Consider the following 17,168-nt stretch of genomic DNA (forward strand, 5'->3'; position numbering starts at 1 on the left):
TTCTCCCAATCGTTTAGAACTGTAGTGTTGTAAATTGTAAACACTTACAATTTCACACTCCTTTTTGGGCCCTGTTGTGACCATTTCACACATCGCCCCATTGAAAATGGGGACCCCCTCTTTTTGCTCGCCTTTCGCTTCGTTTTTTAGGATTTTGTTAGTCAGTCAGTTGTCTGGATTTAGGGTTAAGCCTTAGGGTTTTCGTTAACGTCTTTTTAAGCCAGAATCCAGTCAGTTTTGAGAGCTTTGAGCTTCTTTTCTAGGATGCAATTTTGAATGCAATGATTTCGCCAGATTGGTCTATTTTTCAATTGGAATTTTGAGTGCAGAGCTTAATCTTTTCTAAGTGTTGATAAGGGAATTGTGAATTTTTGTCCAATTGAATATTTTGACCAAATTTTGACTTTTTTTTATTTTTGATCCCGGGCATTGAGAATGATTTGTTTTTGCCTCGTGAATTGATTAAACTTGTAAAATCATGTTATTTTGGCCTGTAGGAGCAAAATCGCTCCTATCCCTCAGTGAAGGACGGGAGCTCGTTTTCAAATATTTTACTGTCCCTGCAGAGTCAAGATGAATTTCGAGTTGGAAGTGATAGAGAAAGGCGAGATCTTTCCATTGAATATAAATTGAAGATTTTCACGAACAAAGAAATGCCTCCAGGAGTAAAATCGCTCCTGTCCCTCAGTGAAGGACCAGAGCTACAAATCAAATTTTGCTTTGTCCTTGCGGGATTTCGACGACTTGACGATTTGAAGAGGTCCAAAGGGAGATGTTTTATCAGATGAATATAATTTGAAATGCAAATATGAAGAAGAATGACTCAGAATGCTAAAATCGCTCCTGTCCCTCAGGAAGGGACCAGGGCGAAGTATGTTATAGCTCCCGTCCCTCTCCCAGGGACCAGAGCGATATTCTTCATAGAGTAAAATCCAGGCCAAGATCAAGACAAGTTTACGTTTGAAAGCAAGGAAGACGGTGAAATGAACTCATTGAATATAAATTGAATATTTTAAAATGTCAACAAGGGTCCCAAAATGCCTAGTTCGCTCCTGTCCCTCAGGAAGGGACCAGAGCGATTTTTGTTATAAACGATTTTCTTGTCAAGTTGCAAACAATTTCAAGGCATGGATGAATGGAGTAGAGCATGACAAATCCGTTGAATATAAATTTGGAAGCTAGCAAAGTGAAATGAAGACCACAAGAGCAAGTTCGCTCCTGTCCCTCTCCAAGGGACCAGGGCGATACCATGGTTATGTTGCTTCTTTTGCGAGTTCAAGGTCGTTCCTTCAAGTTCAGGACCTTCCAAGACAAGGAACAAGGTGGCAAGAACGTCTTAAGACATTTTCAATCAAACACAAGCATCAAGGTCGTCACGTTGGAAGGATTTGCACTCTAAGACCCCAGATCGCTCCTGTCCCATGGGAAGGGACCAGAGCGATATTTCCATTAAGGCATAGATTTCAAGAGACAAGCAAATATCAAGCTACCACAAGGATCGAAAGGACATCATTTCACGCGTTGAAGATAATTGTAAGTTGAAATAAACAAGAACAAGCTCATAATGATGAACTTCGCTCCTGTCCCTCAGGAAGGGACCAGAGCGATATTAGGTATATTGGCCAGCTCATGCAAGAATCACGTAAGGTCAAAGTTTTTCAAGGTCATACAAGGTCCGTGGTATGATTAGAAGGTGATATGCAAAGGTTTTGAACGTCCGAATGTTGCCAAACAAGCTAAAGAGCTCATATCGCTCCTGTCCTTTGGACAAGGACCAAAGCGATTTCATTAAAAACACTCATACTCCTTCAAAGTCAAGGCAAGGCAAGGATGGACGAGGTAAAGGACGCTATTTGAAAGGCAATAAACGATGAACCAAGGTTAAATGTTACCAACTTGAGCTCAAAACGGAGAAAAAACATGGATCGCTCCTGTCCCTCTCCAAGGGACAAGGGCGATGATCCTTATAACATCCAAACACCTCATGAAAGCAAGTGGGACGTGCGTGGAATGGACTAGCAATGATGTTATTCGCCTAGCGATGGAAGTTCGAAGATCAAAGATGCAAGATGAACGTGAAAACATGGAGATCGCTCCTGTCCCTCTCCAAGGGACAAGGGCGATGTTAGCCAAAACACATGATATCCTTTGACAATCACGTTAAGATAAAGACGCACAAGGTTTTAAATGGCATTTGGAAGATGATACAAGGAAAAATCCGTATTAAAATGGAGAATTTCAAGCGAAAACCTTAGGATCGCTCCTGTCCCTCTCCAAGGGACAAGGGCGATGGTACATCTAAAGACACTCATGCGTACATGCAGGGCAATCTAATTCGAAGAACCCAACAAGATGATCGATTTGGAACGTGGAAATGAAGGAGTTGAACGTTGAAAACGCAAGAATCATGACAAAAATGGTGAATCGCTCCTGTCCCTCTCCAAGGGACCAGGGCGATGAGGTACGTCCTCTTCATTTTCAAATTTTTGGCGCCAAATAAACCTTTTTAAATTTATTTTAAATGCTAAGATCGATGAGTTTTGAAAATCCTATTTAATTAGCATTTAATATGGCGTTAGGCATTTATTAATTATTTTGCCTTTATTAAAAATCGAAATTTATAAATTAAAAAACGAAAGGCATTTAATTAATTATCAATTAATCATTAAAAAATCGAATAAGAGCGCTCATGCATGTAAGTCGGCCTTGTTATCGTTTGAAATTGCTATATTTTATCAAGTCGGCCTTGAGGGTGAATTGTGATGTGAACGCTATATAAGGGGGGTAAAAACTATTATTTCTACATCATTGTTTTGTCATTCAAAGTGCGAGCTTTCATCCCAATCGAAGGAAGTGCGAAGTGTGTTTGAGGTGGTGCGAATTTCATCCAAAGGTGGCGTTAGTAATCAAAGGTGGTGCGATAGATCTATATTGAGCGAATTTGCCAGAATTTGAAGACCACGTTAAAGGTGAACTTGAAGATCACATTGAAGACAAAGGTGGCGAAATTGATTTCTTGAGGAGATAACGTTGAAGATCATTCATACCTCAATTTTGCCTAGGCGAATTTTGTCTTTTTGCATTCTAGAGTTAGCTCTCTATTGAGGTATGGTGATTTGATTTTTATTGCTTTATTTATTCATCGTCATATTTTTAAGTTTTGAATTTTGAATTTTGAATTCCTAGCTCAATCGTTTTATTTTAGGAAATGATAACTCAAAGACTTATCATGAAGTTTCCTAAAATTTCTCCTCTAATCTATGTTATTTATTGCAAAATCTAGCTTCTCATTATGAAATGTTGTGTAGGTATGGCGACCCTGAAGGCGGGAGCATCCACCAGTCGCTCAGCTCTCATGAAAGAAGATCAGAAAACCGAAGAGGTGGAGACCAAGATCGTGTCAAAGTGGAACAACATTGGAGATACCAACTTGGGGAACTTCAGCACGAGGAAGTTTCGAGAGGTCCCTTACATTGGTAAGCCATCACCTGTCGCCCGGAGAATAATCGAGAGTGGTATCATTAAGGCGGCCGGCTTTCCTCCAGCTGTTCAGTGCCATGAATTGATGATCAAGTGTGCCCGTCACTATGATCCACAGTCCAGAACGATCGTGTCCAATGAGGGAAGCACTTTGGCATACCTTTCAGAGGAAGCTATAAGTGAAGCTTTCCATCTTCCAAAGCACAGGGACATGATATACAAGAGCATAGAAGGAGCTAGATCAATGTACGAAGATGATCCAAATGCTTGTCTAAGCATTATCAATAAGAACTGGCTACTCAAAAGCCGTCCCCGTCTGAGCAAGGTCCCGAACACACCGCACAGGATTGATTTCCAGGAGGAGTACAGAGATTTGATTACCATGCTCAACCGAGTTACAGGAGCCCCTCATGCCTTCTATTTCGAGAAGTGGATGTTTTACTTCATCCAGGTGATTGTTCAAGGGAAAGGTACAATACATTGGGCTAGGATGATTAGCCATTGCTTGGACGTACAGTTGAGGAGACTCAAGGCTACTAAGTCCTTCCACATGAGTTCATATGTCATCTATGCCTTGATCAGGAGTGTTAAATACGCAGGACTACCTCACAGAGGAGTGATTGGAAGAGGACCCGGCGAGGTCAGAGCTTGTGATTCCTATGCCTACTTGCATCATCCGCCAGGGAGCAACTATAAGTTGGTTAATGATACTTTCACGATGAACATCACAAGGACGTTGCAAGGTGGGATTCACAACAGGTTATCTCAGGATGCCCAGGAATTCATAAAGAGGTACGGTGCTTGGTTCATTCAGTTTCCGAAGTTCACTTATATTAGAGTGCATGGATGTCCTTTACCACCATACATGTTGCCGAGATATCCGACAGACAGAATTGTGTTACTTGAAGTAACAAGACAGTTGGCAGCATATGTGAAGGCATTCAGACACAGACATCAGAATGGAGTTCCAGTACCCATTATTTTGGGTAATTCAGTTGAGGTATGTCCTAATGCTTTAGCCATGGATGACGCAGAGAAGGAGTTAGCCTTGTATTCTTTTTCATCTTTTGCTCTAAGAGAAAGCTTTGATCCACATGGACATTTGGAGGAGACAGTCGGCAGGAAGTTTAGGCATGAGTACCAGATTGAAGATTTTATGATGAATCTCTTAGATGATCTTGAAGTGAAACGGAAAATGCATTCTAGATTGCCTTTGGATTTCATCAGAAAATGCAAGATTTACAGAGTGGCCGACCAAGCTCAGGACAGTGGCAGACATATCCAGTCTTCCTATGATCGAGAAAGCAAATCAATAAGGTTGGATTGGAATGAGCCCGAGGTCGTGGATTTAGATACTTTGATGGCACCAGTCTTGTCTTGTACTCGCAGATGGGTTGACATTCAGCATCAGAAGTTGAGAGAACAAGGCATAGATATGTCTTTCACTTTGGAAGAGAAACCTGCCGAAGGTGGAGCTAGTGTGAGTGAAGGCAATCCTAATCCTAGAAATTCAGGTGAAGGTAACCTTCGATGTGCCAGTGAGGGCAATCTCCATCCAAGAGGTTCGAAGAGGAAAGAGAGACCTGGAAAGAGAGAGTCTTCCAAGAAGAAACAAGAAGCTAACAGAGATCGATCATCCGGTACTTCTTCTAGACCTGAGAAGAGAACAATTCAAGTGGAAGAATCCATGGAGTCGATGGTACAGAACGATAGACAGGAGGAAGGACAGGCACAGCATGGTTCACCAGATGGATCTCTCCAAGACTATGAGTTAGATGAAGGCAAAGAAGACAATGAAATAACATCTCCTCCCAGACAAGAAGAAATAGTACATAAAGAGATTCAAGTTCAAGAAACAAGATCAATTATCCCAGATTGGTTGAAGGAAAGATTAACCAAGGTGATCGTAGTAGAGGACGAAGACAATGCAATTGATTTAGGGAGCCTTGTTGGACGTTCACACGAAGTAACAGAGAAGAGAAAGGCTACCAAGATGTCCAAGATGATTCGAGATGGGACTGGATCCAGGAAATTGCAGATAGCTACACCGGCAGCAGACAAATATGAAGGTGAGATCCTAGCAGAAGAATATGATATACAGACTTTCGAGTTAGGACCACCTACAGCAGAACAGACTCTAGATGATGCTACCGATCCATTTGAGGCATTGAAAGACAAGCTTAGAGAAGAAATGGAGAAGAATAGAAAGCTTGAGAGAGAGGTCGGTGCATGGAGGACATATTTCAGTCACATCAATGAACCTTTGGGACGTCAGGATCCAGTTAGATCACCAGTACAAGCATTGCCGCTTCAATCAATCAATGAAGCAGAAAGATTCAGGAACATGGTCCAACATACAAGTAATTGGATGGATAGATCTCATACAGTGGCCATAGAGTTTGTAACGAGGATGATGAAGTTTATTCATCAAGCTATCCAGGTTCTTGAGATGATCCACAATTTGATGATAACAGTAGCTGCATTCGCCCATACCAAGGACGTTATCATTCCTGTTTTGAAAGTTATTAGACACACATCAAGGAAGATTTTAACGCAGGAGAGGATCTTGGATGGAGAACCTCACAATTTGTTTCATTGGTCAACCTTACTCCATATGAAGAATGTTTTCTTTGAGGACATCAGTACTAGATGTAGCCAAGTTGAGGAGGTGATCAATCCGATCCAGGACAGAGTATTTGAGGTACTTCGTACCATTCTTGGCAGAAGGATCGAGGTCGAGACAGATGTGGATATGCAGGAACTAGAGGATAGAATCAAGGTCATCTTTTGCAAGGACGCAAATGTTACAGATGAGCAGTATGATCAGATGTTCGCCATCATGCTCCTGATTGAGAGAACGAAGGAACTTGAATCTACTTGGGACGCAGCTCTTCTAGATGCATTCGATCAGGTCATCCACTTAGAGGAGAGTATGAAGAATCTTCCCGAGATTCCAATCGCAGAAATCGAAGGAATCGTGACAAAATTCATTGCATATGCTAAGAAAGAGAATTGGAAAGGGAATAAGATTCTAGATGAAAGGTTGTTACAGATGACATGACATCTTATTTCTCATTGGTTTATACCTCCTAGGTTTTTGTGCCAAATTTAATATTTGGCTATGTATTTAATATTGTTCAGTAAAAAGGAGGCCATTTGTAACAAACCCTAATTAGGGTTTAGGTGTCATGATCTTGTCCATTGATTTACTTTCAATCTGGACCTTTCATTGTAATTGGGGATGCTATTTATACCCCCATTTTTCATTTCATTGGGTAATAGAGAAATAGTGAAATAGAGTAAGAGTTAATAGTTGATGTAAGAGAGATTAGAGTTAGAAGTAATTTTATTTTGTAGCAAGATTGAGTTTTGAAGAGAGAAATTCAAGCAATTGTTGTACATGATGACTTGGAAATCAATAAAATATTGAAGTTATGGTGTTTTGTTGCAAATTTCTTGAGTTATCTTCATGGTTGTTTGATCTACTTGAATCGTGCTCAATCAAAGTAGTTTGTTAATTTGAAGGACAAAGTGTGAGATTTGATATTTGGTAGGATTCGTAATCCAAACCACTAGCTTCTTGCTGATTGTAGGAACGCCTTGCGTGGTCGACTGGAGAAAACTTTGAGTCCCATAATCCTCAATCATTGTTGTATCTTGGATATGTACCTTCGTAGTAATGTCCTTGATCTTTGATGCATTGAATATCATTATATTACCTTAGAAGATCGCACTAATTTCAATTGAAGTTGTTATCTTATGGCAAAATTGAAGTTGGTTGAATCTTGCCAAGTCTCGTCCATACTAAGTCATTCATAGGGTTAGGCTAGATTAGACCTCTTTTAAACCCTACTCCTTTTGCTTTTTTTTTGAAAGTTTCTTTAGTTTAGAAAAATTTTGAGCTTTTGGATTACGTAAGGCCCCTTGGAGGAAACAGCAAATCACATCATACCACTAAAAAGCTTGTCCACACGTAGAGACCCTACTAAAAGAACCTTGGAGTCTACCTAACTGATCCTTTATGCGTATCTTCAGCAGTTAGAGACTATTTTCTCAAGAGAGGATAAGATGCCTATTGGTATTTTATTCTGTGTATGATGGTGTACAAAATACACGTCAACAGGCCCTTGCTTTCGTGTGCCTCCTTCTAGGTCTTCTTAAGCCTATTTTGTGTTTTCACGTTCAAATTGTCATCATAAGCTCATGAAGTGACCTGATTCAATGTCCTGGACCTGCACACTCAACACCTGCCTCTATTCCACCCCTTTCTAGGTGGACTATGGCACTAGGCACCATAGTCATGTTGGACTAGAGCGCCTAGCACCATAGTCTCTCCCAAAACGGCCCAAATTTGAACTTGTCAGACTGTCTGTTCCCACCATTTGTGATCTGATCCCAATAAATTGATATGACTGATGGAAGTCAGCCTAAAAGTGAAAATACCTTGAGAACCCTATACAAAGGCATCATTTCTAATTCATTTGATCATCCCTTCATAAGCTATCACTCAAATTCAAGTGCAAATATTCTTCCTCAAGAGCAAATTTGAGTACAAGGAGCATCAAGCTATAGCAAATTATCATCAAGTATGTTTTCATGATGGATTTTGTTATGATTTATCATGTTATTGAATCAACACTTGGAGGGCTTTTCCAAAGAGCATTATATCACCAATCAAAGGTATAATCATTACAATTCAGCATTTCCACTCAAGCAATTCATTTCAGATTTAGAATCTGTCGTAACAGGGGTAATGTAATGTCCCCAAATTTTTATAAAGTGGCATAATTAAATTGATTAGTTAAGTTGTCCAAAAATCAGTTTTATTTCTAAAGGATGAACTTTAATTAATTAATATAATTATAAAATAAAGTGAAAATAATAAAATAATAAAATAAGTCACTTTATTAATTATAGTTCTCTAGTCATGACAAATAATAAAATCGGCCTAAGCTTCTAGAAAGTTCTTGGAGGTCTTTATAAAGAGGTTCCTAGGGTTGTGGCAAATCATGCTTTTGGATTTGATATGATGGTATATGAGAAGCTGAGGACGAAAACCTTCATTTGATCAAAAGGGTTGGATGAAAACTTGACTCTTACTGGGAGTGGGCTCGCAACAGAGTTCATAGCTAGGCCAAATTTGTAAAGTCTCAGTTGGAGACAAATTTTCAAATAAGTTGATTTAATAAAGATATTTGCAGATGTGGGTTTGTTGATAGTTCTATTTCATCTAGTGAATCTCTTTCATATTATCAGTTTCTAAATTTGAAATTATATTGGATCAAATAATAGAGGGACCTTCTATATTGTTGGCGAACTAGTTGTCTGACTGCTTGATTAAATTAACAATCACAATATTGGTTTGCCACTTCATTTATAATTCCTATCGTGAAGACTTAGGGAGAAATTTCCTTTGGAGGAAAGGATCGAAGATCATCCCAGATATTATTTCTTGGTATTGCTTTGTGTTGTGGCATGGCTCTTAGTGAAATCACGGCCCCTTAACTTTAGCACAAAAGCTGGTGATCTCTTTAAAGAGTCGAGGCATATATCAAATCGAAAGCCTCTGATCACTGGGCAGACTTAGTATTGTTAGAGATATTAAAAATATGGGTCGCATCAATTCATAACAGAGATCCAAGAGTTTGAGATGAAGCTTCCCTGGAGAACGGAATTATTAGAAGAGCAAGTATTTTGCATGAGGGACGAAACTAAAGGCCAAGCTTCTTGAAGGACAATACAGGCTGAGATATCATTCCAAAATTGACTAGCAATCTGAGTACCAGTCCACAAGTATTTGGGAAAGCGTAGGAGCTTCTGTGGAGTGCAGATGGTTGGCATTCAATACACAAAGATTGCAGCAAATACACAAGGGCTAAATCCACATAACTACACCTGAGGCATAAGAGCTCGAGTCTCTCTATTTGGTAGCTGGCTGAAGCTATAGTTGGAGTCAGATTGAAGTCACAGGAAGAGGATTCCCAAAAATCACAACATATCAAGGTTATAAGGTTGTGGGTGCTTGCGCCTTGGAACGCATGTTGTCTATGTGATATCAACTGATCAAACAGGACTATGGAGCAGCATGTATATCAAAGAGACAGTATGTTATTCATGCCGCACTCCCATTGTATGAATTCATGAGCTGCAGGTCCTAAATGTTATTCTGTTATAGATAATTAGACATATTTGTTGCAGACTATATATATATCAAAATGATTTCATAAATGGAAGGGTCTGATTATGTTTGTGAGCTAATATTCTAAATCACTTGTATTTTTCTCAGTTGATATGTTAAGCTGGAAATTAGTTTATAAATTGCAATATTAGATACTGGGAGTTTCTTTTTGCATACCTAGCATATTTCACGAAAGCTCTCCTTCTAATCATTATTGTTGTAATGGAGGTTAATTCCTACCTGAGGATTGACTTGGGCAAGCACTTATACAACCCAACACCATTTTCTCTCTCTTCTATGTGTAGGATTCAGATCTGGCAAAGAAGAATTATAGATTCATAAAGTGCAGAATGAGACAGAGATCCAGATGTTGAAGAAGCAGAAAACTCTAGACTGTGACTTAGCCACAATGTTGGAAACTTTTCTGACGAAATTTCAAGGGGATAATCTGTGAGACATCCTAATTCAGAATCTATTTGCGATATCTGCATCAGATTTCTTCAAGACGGTGATGCCTAGCCACATAGTCTGGCACTTTTGGGCTCAAATTACAGACACATGTTCCTTTCTAATTCCTATTTCTAGATCTGCTCTCAAAGTTTGCATATCCGTTCTATAGCTTACTGTTCATGCTGATTATTGTCAAATTGACATCTTGATACCTAGTTCTTGCATTTTCATATCTAAATCATATCAAATCAATCAAATCATAAGAGAACAATCAATCCACAAGCGCCCAGCTCTCCTAAGGGGCTAAAGTTGAGCCTAACTGATTGTTCTCTAAAGTAAGTGTTTGGAAATGGTTTCTAGTAAGTGTTTGGAAATGGTGTCTAGTTTGCATCCTTAAGCTAAATCCCATTTTCCTACATTACAAGAAGATTGTGAAATAAACCATGTTTATCAAGCAAATATTACTCTCACGGATAAGCTAGTGAATTTTGCCATTGATATAGAGATGCCACAATTGGTTCACAAGTGTTTGGACAAGTAGAAGGAACTAAATCCAAATCATTTTAATAACGGCATCATTAATTGAGGAGAACGAGCCCTTTGAAATGGCAGCAAGAAAGTGGCTATGCAGGCAAATTGAAGTTTGAATGTTCTTCAATTGTAGCTTTGATACTCGCATCATTATGGAAAGATATGAGGAGAGATTGGGAGGCAATTGTATTATTGCTGCTCTTCATTTGCAACCATTCCACATTTGTCTTTATAAGAAGATGGATACCATGGTGGGCAAAAAAGATACAGATTTCTTTTCTGGGGGATATCTTTGATCTTTGTTTGAGGAAGGTTTTCAAGATTAGTGCTCAAATTCTGATCCATGATGTTTGTGTGACATTGGGAGATCTCGTCCTTACCACAATGCATATATATAGAGTCAACATAAGCATTTCCTTGATGTTTGTTGCTGTGTTTTTGGAAGCCAGGGAATCAAAAGACATAATGAGAGCTGTTGTCAAGTCTTTAATCAGACCCAGATGGCGCCAAGGCTTTAGGCTTTTTGGCCGGTCTTAAATCCTGTCTTGGCTTCTCTCTAGATTCCCTTTATTATCCCACCAATTGGGACAAATGATGAATTGTGGAAGCATCAATCTAAATGGGGAATTGGGTTTCTCAAATTTGCCATTGGGGCCCGCCTTCTTCAAGTATCAGCTGGTCCTTTGTTGATGATGATGTGCCTTCAAAAAGCAACAAGGAGGAAGATGTCGTTCAGCAGGCTTAAGAATGGTGTGAAATACTTCTAAATATAGTGTATAATTGTTGCTCTGTTTCATATAATTGTAGCCTAAAATGCAGAAAGGTAGCTGTTAGATAACAGTAGACTCTTGTTTTACCCCTGAATGGAAATTTTGCATTAAATATACCCCAATTGGAATTTTCATAATATGGCCCTCCTAAATAGAGCAGCCGAATACCAATAATTTTCTATGGTTCGATATACACGTATGGCCCTCTAGGCCAATTTCACATAATACTCCCTGTCAAAGAAAGATTATTATGGCAACAAGATTTTGATATTACCATTCTTCAAGTCCTGAAGGATTCAATCAAGACTTTTAAGGACAAGAAACTGAAATTTTGAAAATGAAATAAAAAAGGCTAAGGTCCAATTACCTTCCAGCTTTTGAATGGGAAGGCTTCATGGCAACAACATCTACCAGAATATTGCAACTTCTAACCAAGGAGGGGTAGCCATGATACAGAATGTGTTGAAATAAATAATAGGAAGGATAAAGAAAAGGCGATAAAACTACAAAAGAAGAGAAGCCTTTTTGAAGATTAGGCCTCTGCCATAGGTAAGTCATAAATTCTCCAAAACCTCTACCTAAAGTGACTGGCATTTGTGTTTCTAAATGAATGTCCAGCATTTGAGAGCTGGACATAGCGGCACTGATAAGGCAGTATGATAGGAGTTTAACCCAGTTCATCATGGCTCTGAGTGCTCCAACAAATATCAAGACGACAACCCAATAGACTAAAACGAAAACATTGCTTCTAACTGATATGCCTAAAATTTGTGATTTGGGAATATTGCCTATAACTGAAATGCCTAGCACTTGTGATTTGGCAATGGTGGTATACATAAATCAGCATGTGAAGAGTTGAACTTAGAAAAAGCACTGCCAGAAGAGTACCAACTTACCACTAGACCACAACCCAACAAACTGAAAGCATTAAGTATTATTTTTCTAAAAGGAACAGCAAATATTTATGATCTGGCCATGGGATTAATGATAAAAAAAATGCCACAGACATCTTGGATAATGATAAAACTAATAACAGTGACCCAAAAAGACAGATTTTAGTGTAACTTGCATGGCAAATGGAGTCGCAGACAACTCTCTCAAGTGCATTGTGCACTGATTAAATTTTGGTATACTACATTTACCAAAATTTCAAGGCGATCAAATTAACCAGAATTCTACCTAGATCAAGTTAGCATTAACTAAAACCCTAAAAATCTGCACCAAAGCTCCAGGTGAAAATTCCCAAAAAGCAGATACAGCCAAAAGAGCAATTAAAGAACTAAAAAAATGCGACGACTTCCTTGCACTTACGTCGATATAATCGCCGCCATCGTTAACGGATTGCGAGACAGTTGTCACGCTCTGCCCATTCTTCATCCACAGAGAGATTTTCCGATCCTCACCCGCACTGGCAACTACGAGATCTGCATTAAATTGCTCGAAACAATAACTAGACGGAATCGAGACTGAAAACAAAAGGAATTGGGAAAAAGGAACTAAACCGACTGGTATGGTTCCATTTGGCGCAGTTAATTTGGGAGGCTGGCGTAGGAGTGTAATGAAAAGAGCAAGGATCCCCTGCTTCCACCGATACATCAAAGAGCTTTACGCTGTCCCCTCCGCAAGCTGCCAGAAGCGACACACCGCCCGCCATGCTCAACACTATCTACAACACTTCATTTGATCATCTGAAATTTATCTTTCGCTGAAATATTAACAGAGAGCAATGATGGGTTGGGCTCCCAGTTCGAATTTCAAACAGTTACTCATCACCAACCTTATTATCATTTCTCCAAAAAGCATATCGTAAAAATAGCTCCGTATTTGTTTGCTGTTCGTTTAACCAAGCAACAAAATAAGACGGCTGCTTATACCTTTTAAATTTTCTAAATAAATAAACAGACGTCTTTATTAGATTTTTTTTCTGTACACCTCCAATATTTTTATTTTGAGTTTTTTATATCAGACTATTAGATTTTTTTATTTCTTTACATCTCTAGTATGTTTTTTTAATTCTCTTTTTAGGGTTGAATGAATGAATGAATGAATTTTAATGACGCCCACGAGATCCAACAGTCTAAGGGCATGTCCCCATGCTGCTGCTTAGCTTATTTTGGCTAGCAGCTGCTGCTCAACTTTTTAAGGAGCAATTTGTGGAGCAGGTGGCCCCATGGATAGTCAAATGCCGGCTTATTTTTATGCAATCTTTTGTAAAAGAAATAATTGATAACCCAATGTCCCCATGCGGCTGCTTGATTATTGAAAATAGGCTGGAAAAAAAAGGAGGGGCTGAAATTAAGCACCAACTACATATTAAAAAAAATGCCAAGTATTTCATTGGCATCATTTGAAGGTATGTTTGTGATTTGATATTTTTGGGGATTCATATCTTTAGTTTTTTCTTCAAAGTCTTAAGAACCAATTTTTGTATAGTCTTGTGTTTATCTCATGACCATGTTGAATCTTAACCCTGTGCACAAGTATTAGAATTTACCCAAGGTCTTGCCATTGTACCTGCTGCTATACCATCAACATTTTGGTTTTTTTAAGTCAAAGGATCAACCTTTCCATTAGATCTGCACAATTCAGTATTTTTGAGCAATTTTAGATTGTTTATTTTGCACAAATTTTGTGGAATTTTAGTATATCAGCAATTGTAATCGTGTTTCTAGCTGTCATAAATATACTATCAGCATCTACCTTTCCATTGGATCTCCACAATTCAATATTTATGAATGATTTTCAATTGTTTATTTTGCATAAATTTTGTGGAATTTTAATATATTACCAATTGTAATCATGTTATTTAAGTGTAATTATTGTTTTAGATCTAACTGTGATTATTGTCTCAGATCTCATTATAATTATTGTCTTAAAATATATTGTTGTTCATTCACAAATTAGCAAGCACTATTTGATTTCATTGTTGTTCTAGGGTCTCATACTTGTTGTCCATTCACAAATCAACAAGCATATTTGATATCAATTGTTGTTCTAGAGTTTCATTGTTGTTAATTAATAAATCAAAATCACATTGATTGAAACTAGTTAGATTTGTTCTTGTCATGAATTTGACGGATTATGTCAACGTATGAGAATTTGATTCATATTTTTCTAGCCACTTGAAGTTGTTATCAACTTTTGATTTTCAATTTAGTTGTTGTTGACGTTTGATTATTGTTTCACAACTCAAAACAATACGCATTTAGACAGATTTTTGGAACAATGATGTGCTATTAGACATTTTTGTTCAAGGCTTTTATTTGGATCCTATATCAAATTAAGACAGATTTTTGGAAGAAACAAAGAATAAAGATATAAAAGAATTCAATAAACATGTTAAATAATGACAATTTTATTCCTTGTTGGGGTTTTCAAAATTAATGATAATAATTTTATAGGACTACCAGCTTTGTTTCTCACAAACTTAGTTTTTTTAATGTAGGTGCCATCAATTACTTTTCATGGATAAATCTACATATCGTCCCATTCCTCAACATGGTTTCATAGATTTCACTTCAATGCTTTCACAAGACAGCATGGATGAAAATTTGATTTCCTCAAATGATGACTATTTCCCAGACTTTGTTCCTAGTACACAAGTGAACATTAAAGAAGGGGTCACTGATGAAGTGATAATTGAAAAGGAAATTCCAACCAATGAAGTTGAAGTCACAGAAAACCAGTCTAATGAACCTCTTCAAACAACTCCTCAAACAAAAAGTAGAGTACGTTGGAGCATTGCAAACATGATGGTTTTGATTGAAGCTAAAAGAATTGAGAGAGAAACACAATCATCTGGTAGTGCAACAAGAAAAGCATTAAGTTCCACTAAAAAGTGGAAAATTATTCAAGAATATTGCTCTTCTCATGGTGTTCCTCGCACAACAAACCAATGTTGAGATCGTTGGGAGCATATTCAGCCTAATTACAAAAGAATTAGAGAATATGAACACAATATTTCATCTAGGCATGACAGTTACTGGAATATGACAAGTCGAGAAAGGATTGAAAAAAAACTTCCTACAAAGTTTGTTGCTGAACTTTATGATGCAATGGAGGGCACATTTTGTAGAGATCGATCCATCAATCCAGGAAATATCACCATTGACTCCTCTAATACAAGTTTTGCATTTGATGAGAACAATCTTCCAAATGAAGATGATCCATTGGATGAACTTGAAACACGAAATATGGGAAGTTATGAGCAATCTAAAAATGGCAGTGAAAAGGACAAACAATGTACAGGGAAAAAACGAAAATCAATATCAAATGTAACAGGGATGAAGGATGTTATTGTTGATAACAATAAGTTGTTGATTTCAACTCTACAAATGGGCGAAGAGGGGTGCATGAAACGCCATGAACAACGCATGAATAAGGATGATTTGATTGAGGAAAAGTTATTGAAACTTGAAGAGTAGAAAATTAATGTCCAAATGAGCATGGTTTCAGCACTAAAAAATATTGGTCAAGCAATGTTAAAAATCAGTCAATCATAAGCAAAAGAAGATTGATTTTTCGTTTGTTAGTAGTATACATCTACAAAACAAAATAAATAAGATGTATAGAGTTGCTTATGAATAAAGTTTATCTTTTTCATTGTAATAACACTTATCTATATAATACTTGCATCTTTTTGTAGTGATTCTTGTATTTTTCTTGTATGTCTTGGTACATATTGTTATCTTAAATGGTATCATTGTATTTACAATTATAATATTTATAATGTATATTTAGAGCATAGATCTTGCTTTCTTTTTCAGTACAATTTTGTATTGATTACTTATAATTTTGCAGCATAGGTGATGGATTCAAACAACAGAAAACAAAATAAATAAGATGTATAGAGTTGCTTATGAATAAAGTTTATCTTTTTCATTGTAATAACACTTATCTATATAATACTTGCATCTTTTTGTAGTGATTCTTGTATTTTTCTTGTATGTCTTGGTACATATTGTTATCGTAAATGGTATCATTGTATTTACAATTACCATATTTATAATGTATATTTAGATAATAGATCTTGCTTTCTTTTTTAGTACATTTTTTTATTGATTAGTTCTAATTTTGCAACATAGGTGATGGATTCAAATAACAGAAAAAGAGTCTTGTTAGAATGCCTTGCAGTGATACAACAAATAACCTTGCAAGTGTGGTGTGATGTTGAGGATTCAACAAACATATTAAAGAAAAATAAGAAAGAATCATCTCAATCTTCTCAATGTTTAGATGATGTGGTGGAAGATGAAGTAGATTTAGAGCTTTATGCAATATGTTCTGAACAACAAAATTTACTCAATTCAGATTTTTCAAATTCTCAATGGGAAGGGAAAATTAGTGGTGAGTGGTATGTCAAGCCATGTTCATTGCATTGGTGGAACCATTATATTTTTGAAGTTAAATGTGATGATAAACGATTTCGAAGCATCTTTAGGCTACCATATGCATTGTTTCAGTTTCTGTGTGAGTCATTATCTAAAGATCTTAAGCAAGGTGATATACCTCTATCCTTAGCAACATCTATCAAGAGTAGGGTGCTTCCAATTGAAAAACAAGTTGCTATTGCTCTTTTAAGACTATCATCTGGAATGTCTATGATTAACATTAGTGAACTTTTTGGGTGTGGAAAGTCAACAGCTGCAAGAATTGTGACAAAATTCATTAATGTTATGCATGTTAATTTTCGAAACTATATACAATGGCCAAGTGACCATTCAACACTTGAACTTGTAAAGCAAGGATTTCACCAAAAA

General features: G+C 37.4%; 1 protein-coding gene across 1 annotated transcript in view; it reads right to left on the reverse strand.

Moving 5' to 3' along the window:
* LOC131043459 (protein NEDD1) overlaps positions 1-13,269 on the reverse strand; it is a 106,210-nt gene extending 92,941 nt beyond the window's left edge. The window contains exons 1-2 of the mRNA XM_057976658.2: positions 12,916-13,269; positions 12,721-12,833 (exon numbers count right to left, since the gene is read on the reverse strand). Of these exons, the coding sequence (XP_057832641.2) occupies positions 12,721-12,833; positions 12,916-13,063 (261 nt within the window). The 5' untranslated portion in view covers positions 13,064-13,269. The remainder of the gene's footprint in view (positions 1-12,720; positions 12,834-12,915) is intronic.
* Positions 13,270-17,168: the final 3,899 nt, after the last annotated feature.

Source organism: Cryptomeria japonica, chromosome 11 (assembly GCF_030272615.1).
Source record: "Cryptomeria japonica chromosome 11, Sugi_1.0, whole genome shotgun sequence".
NCBI classification, from domain to species: domain Eukaryota; kingdom Viridiplantae; phylum Streptophyta; class Pinopsida; order Cupressales; family Cupressaceae; genus Cryptomeria; species Cryptomeria japonica.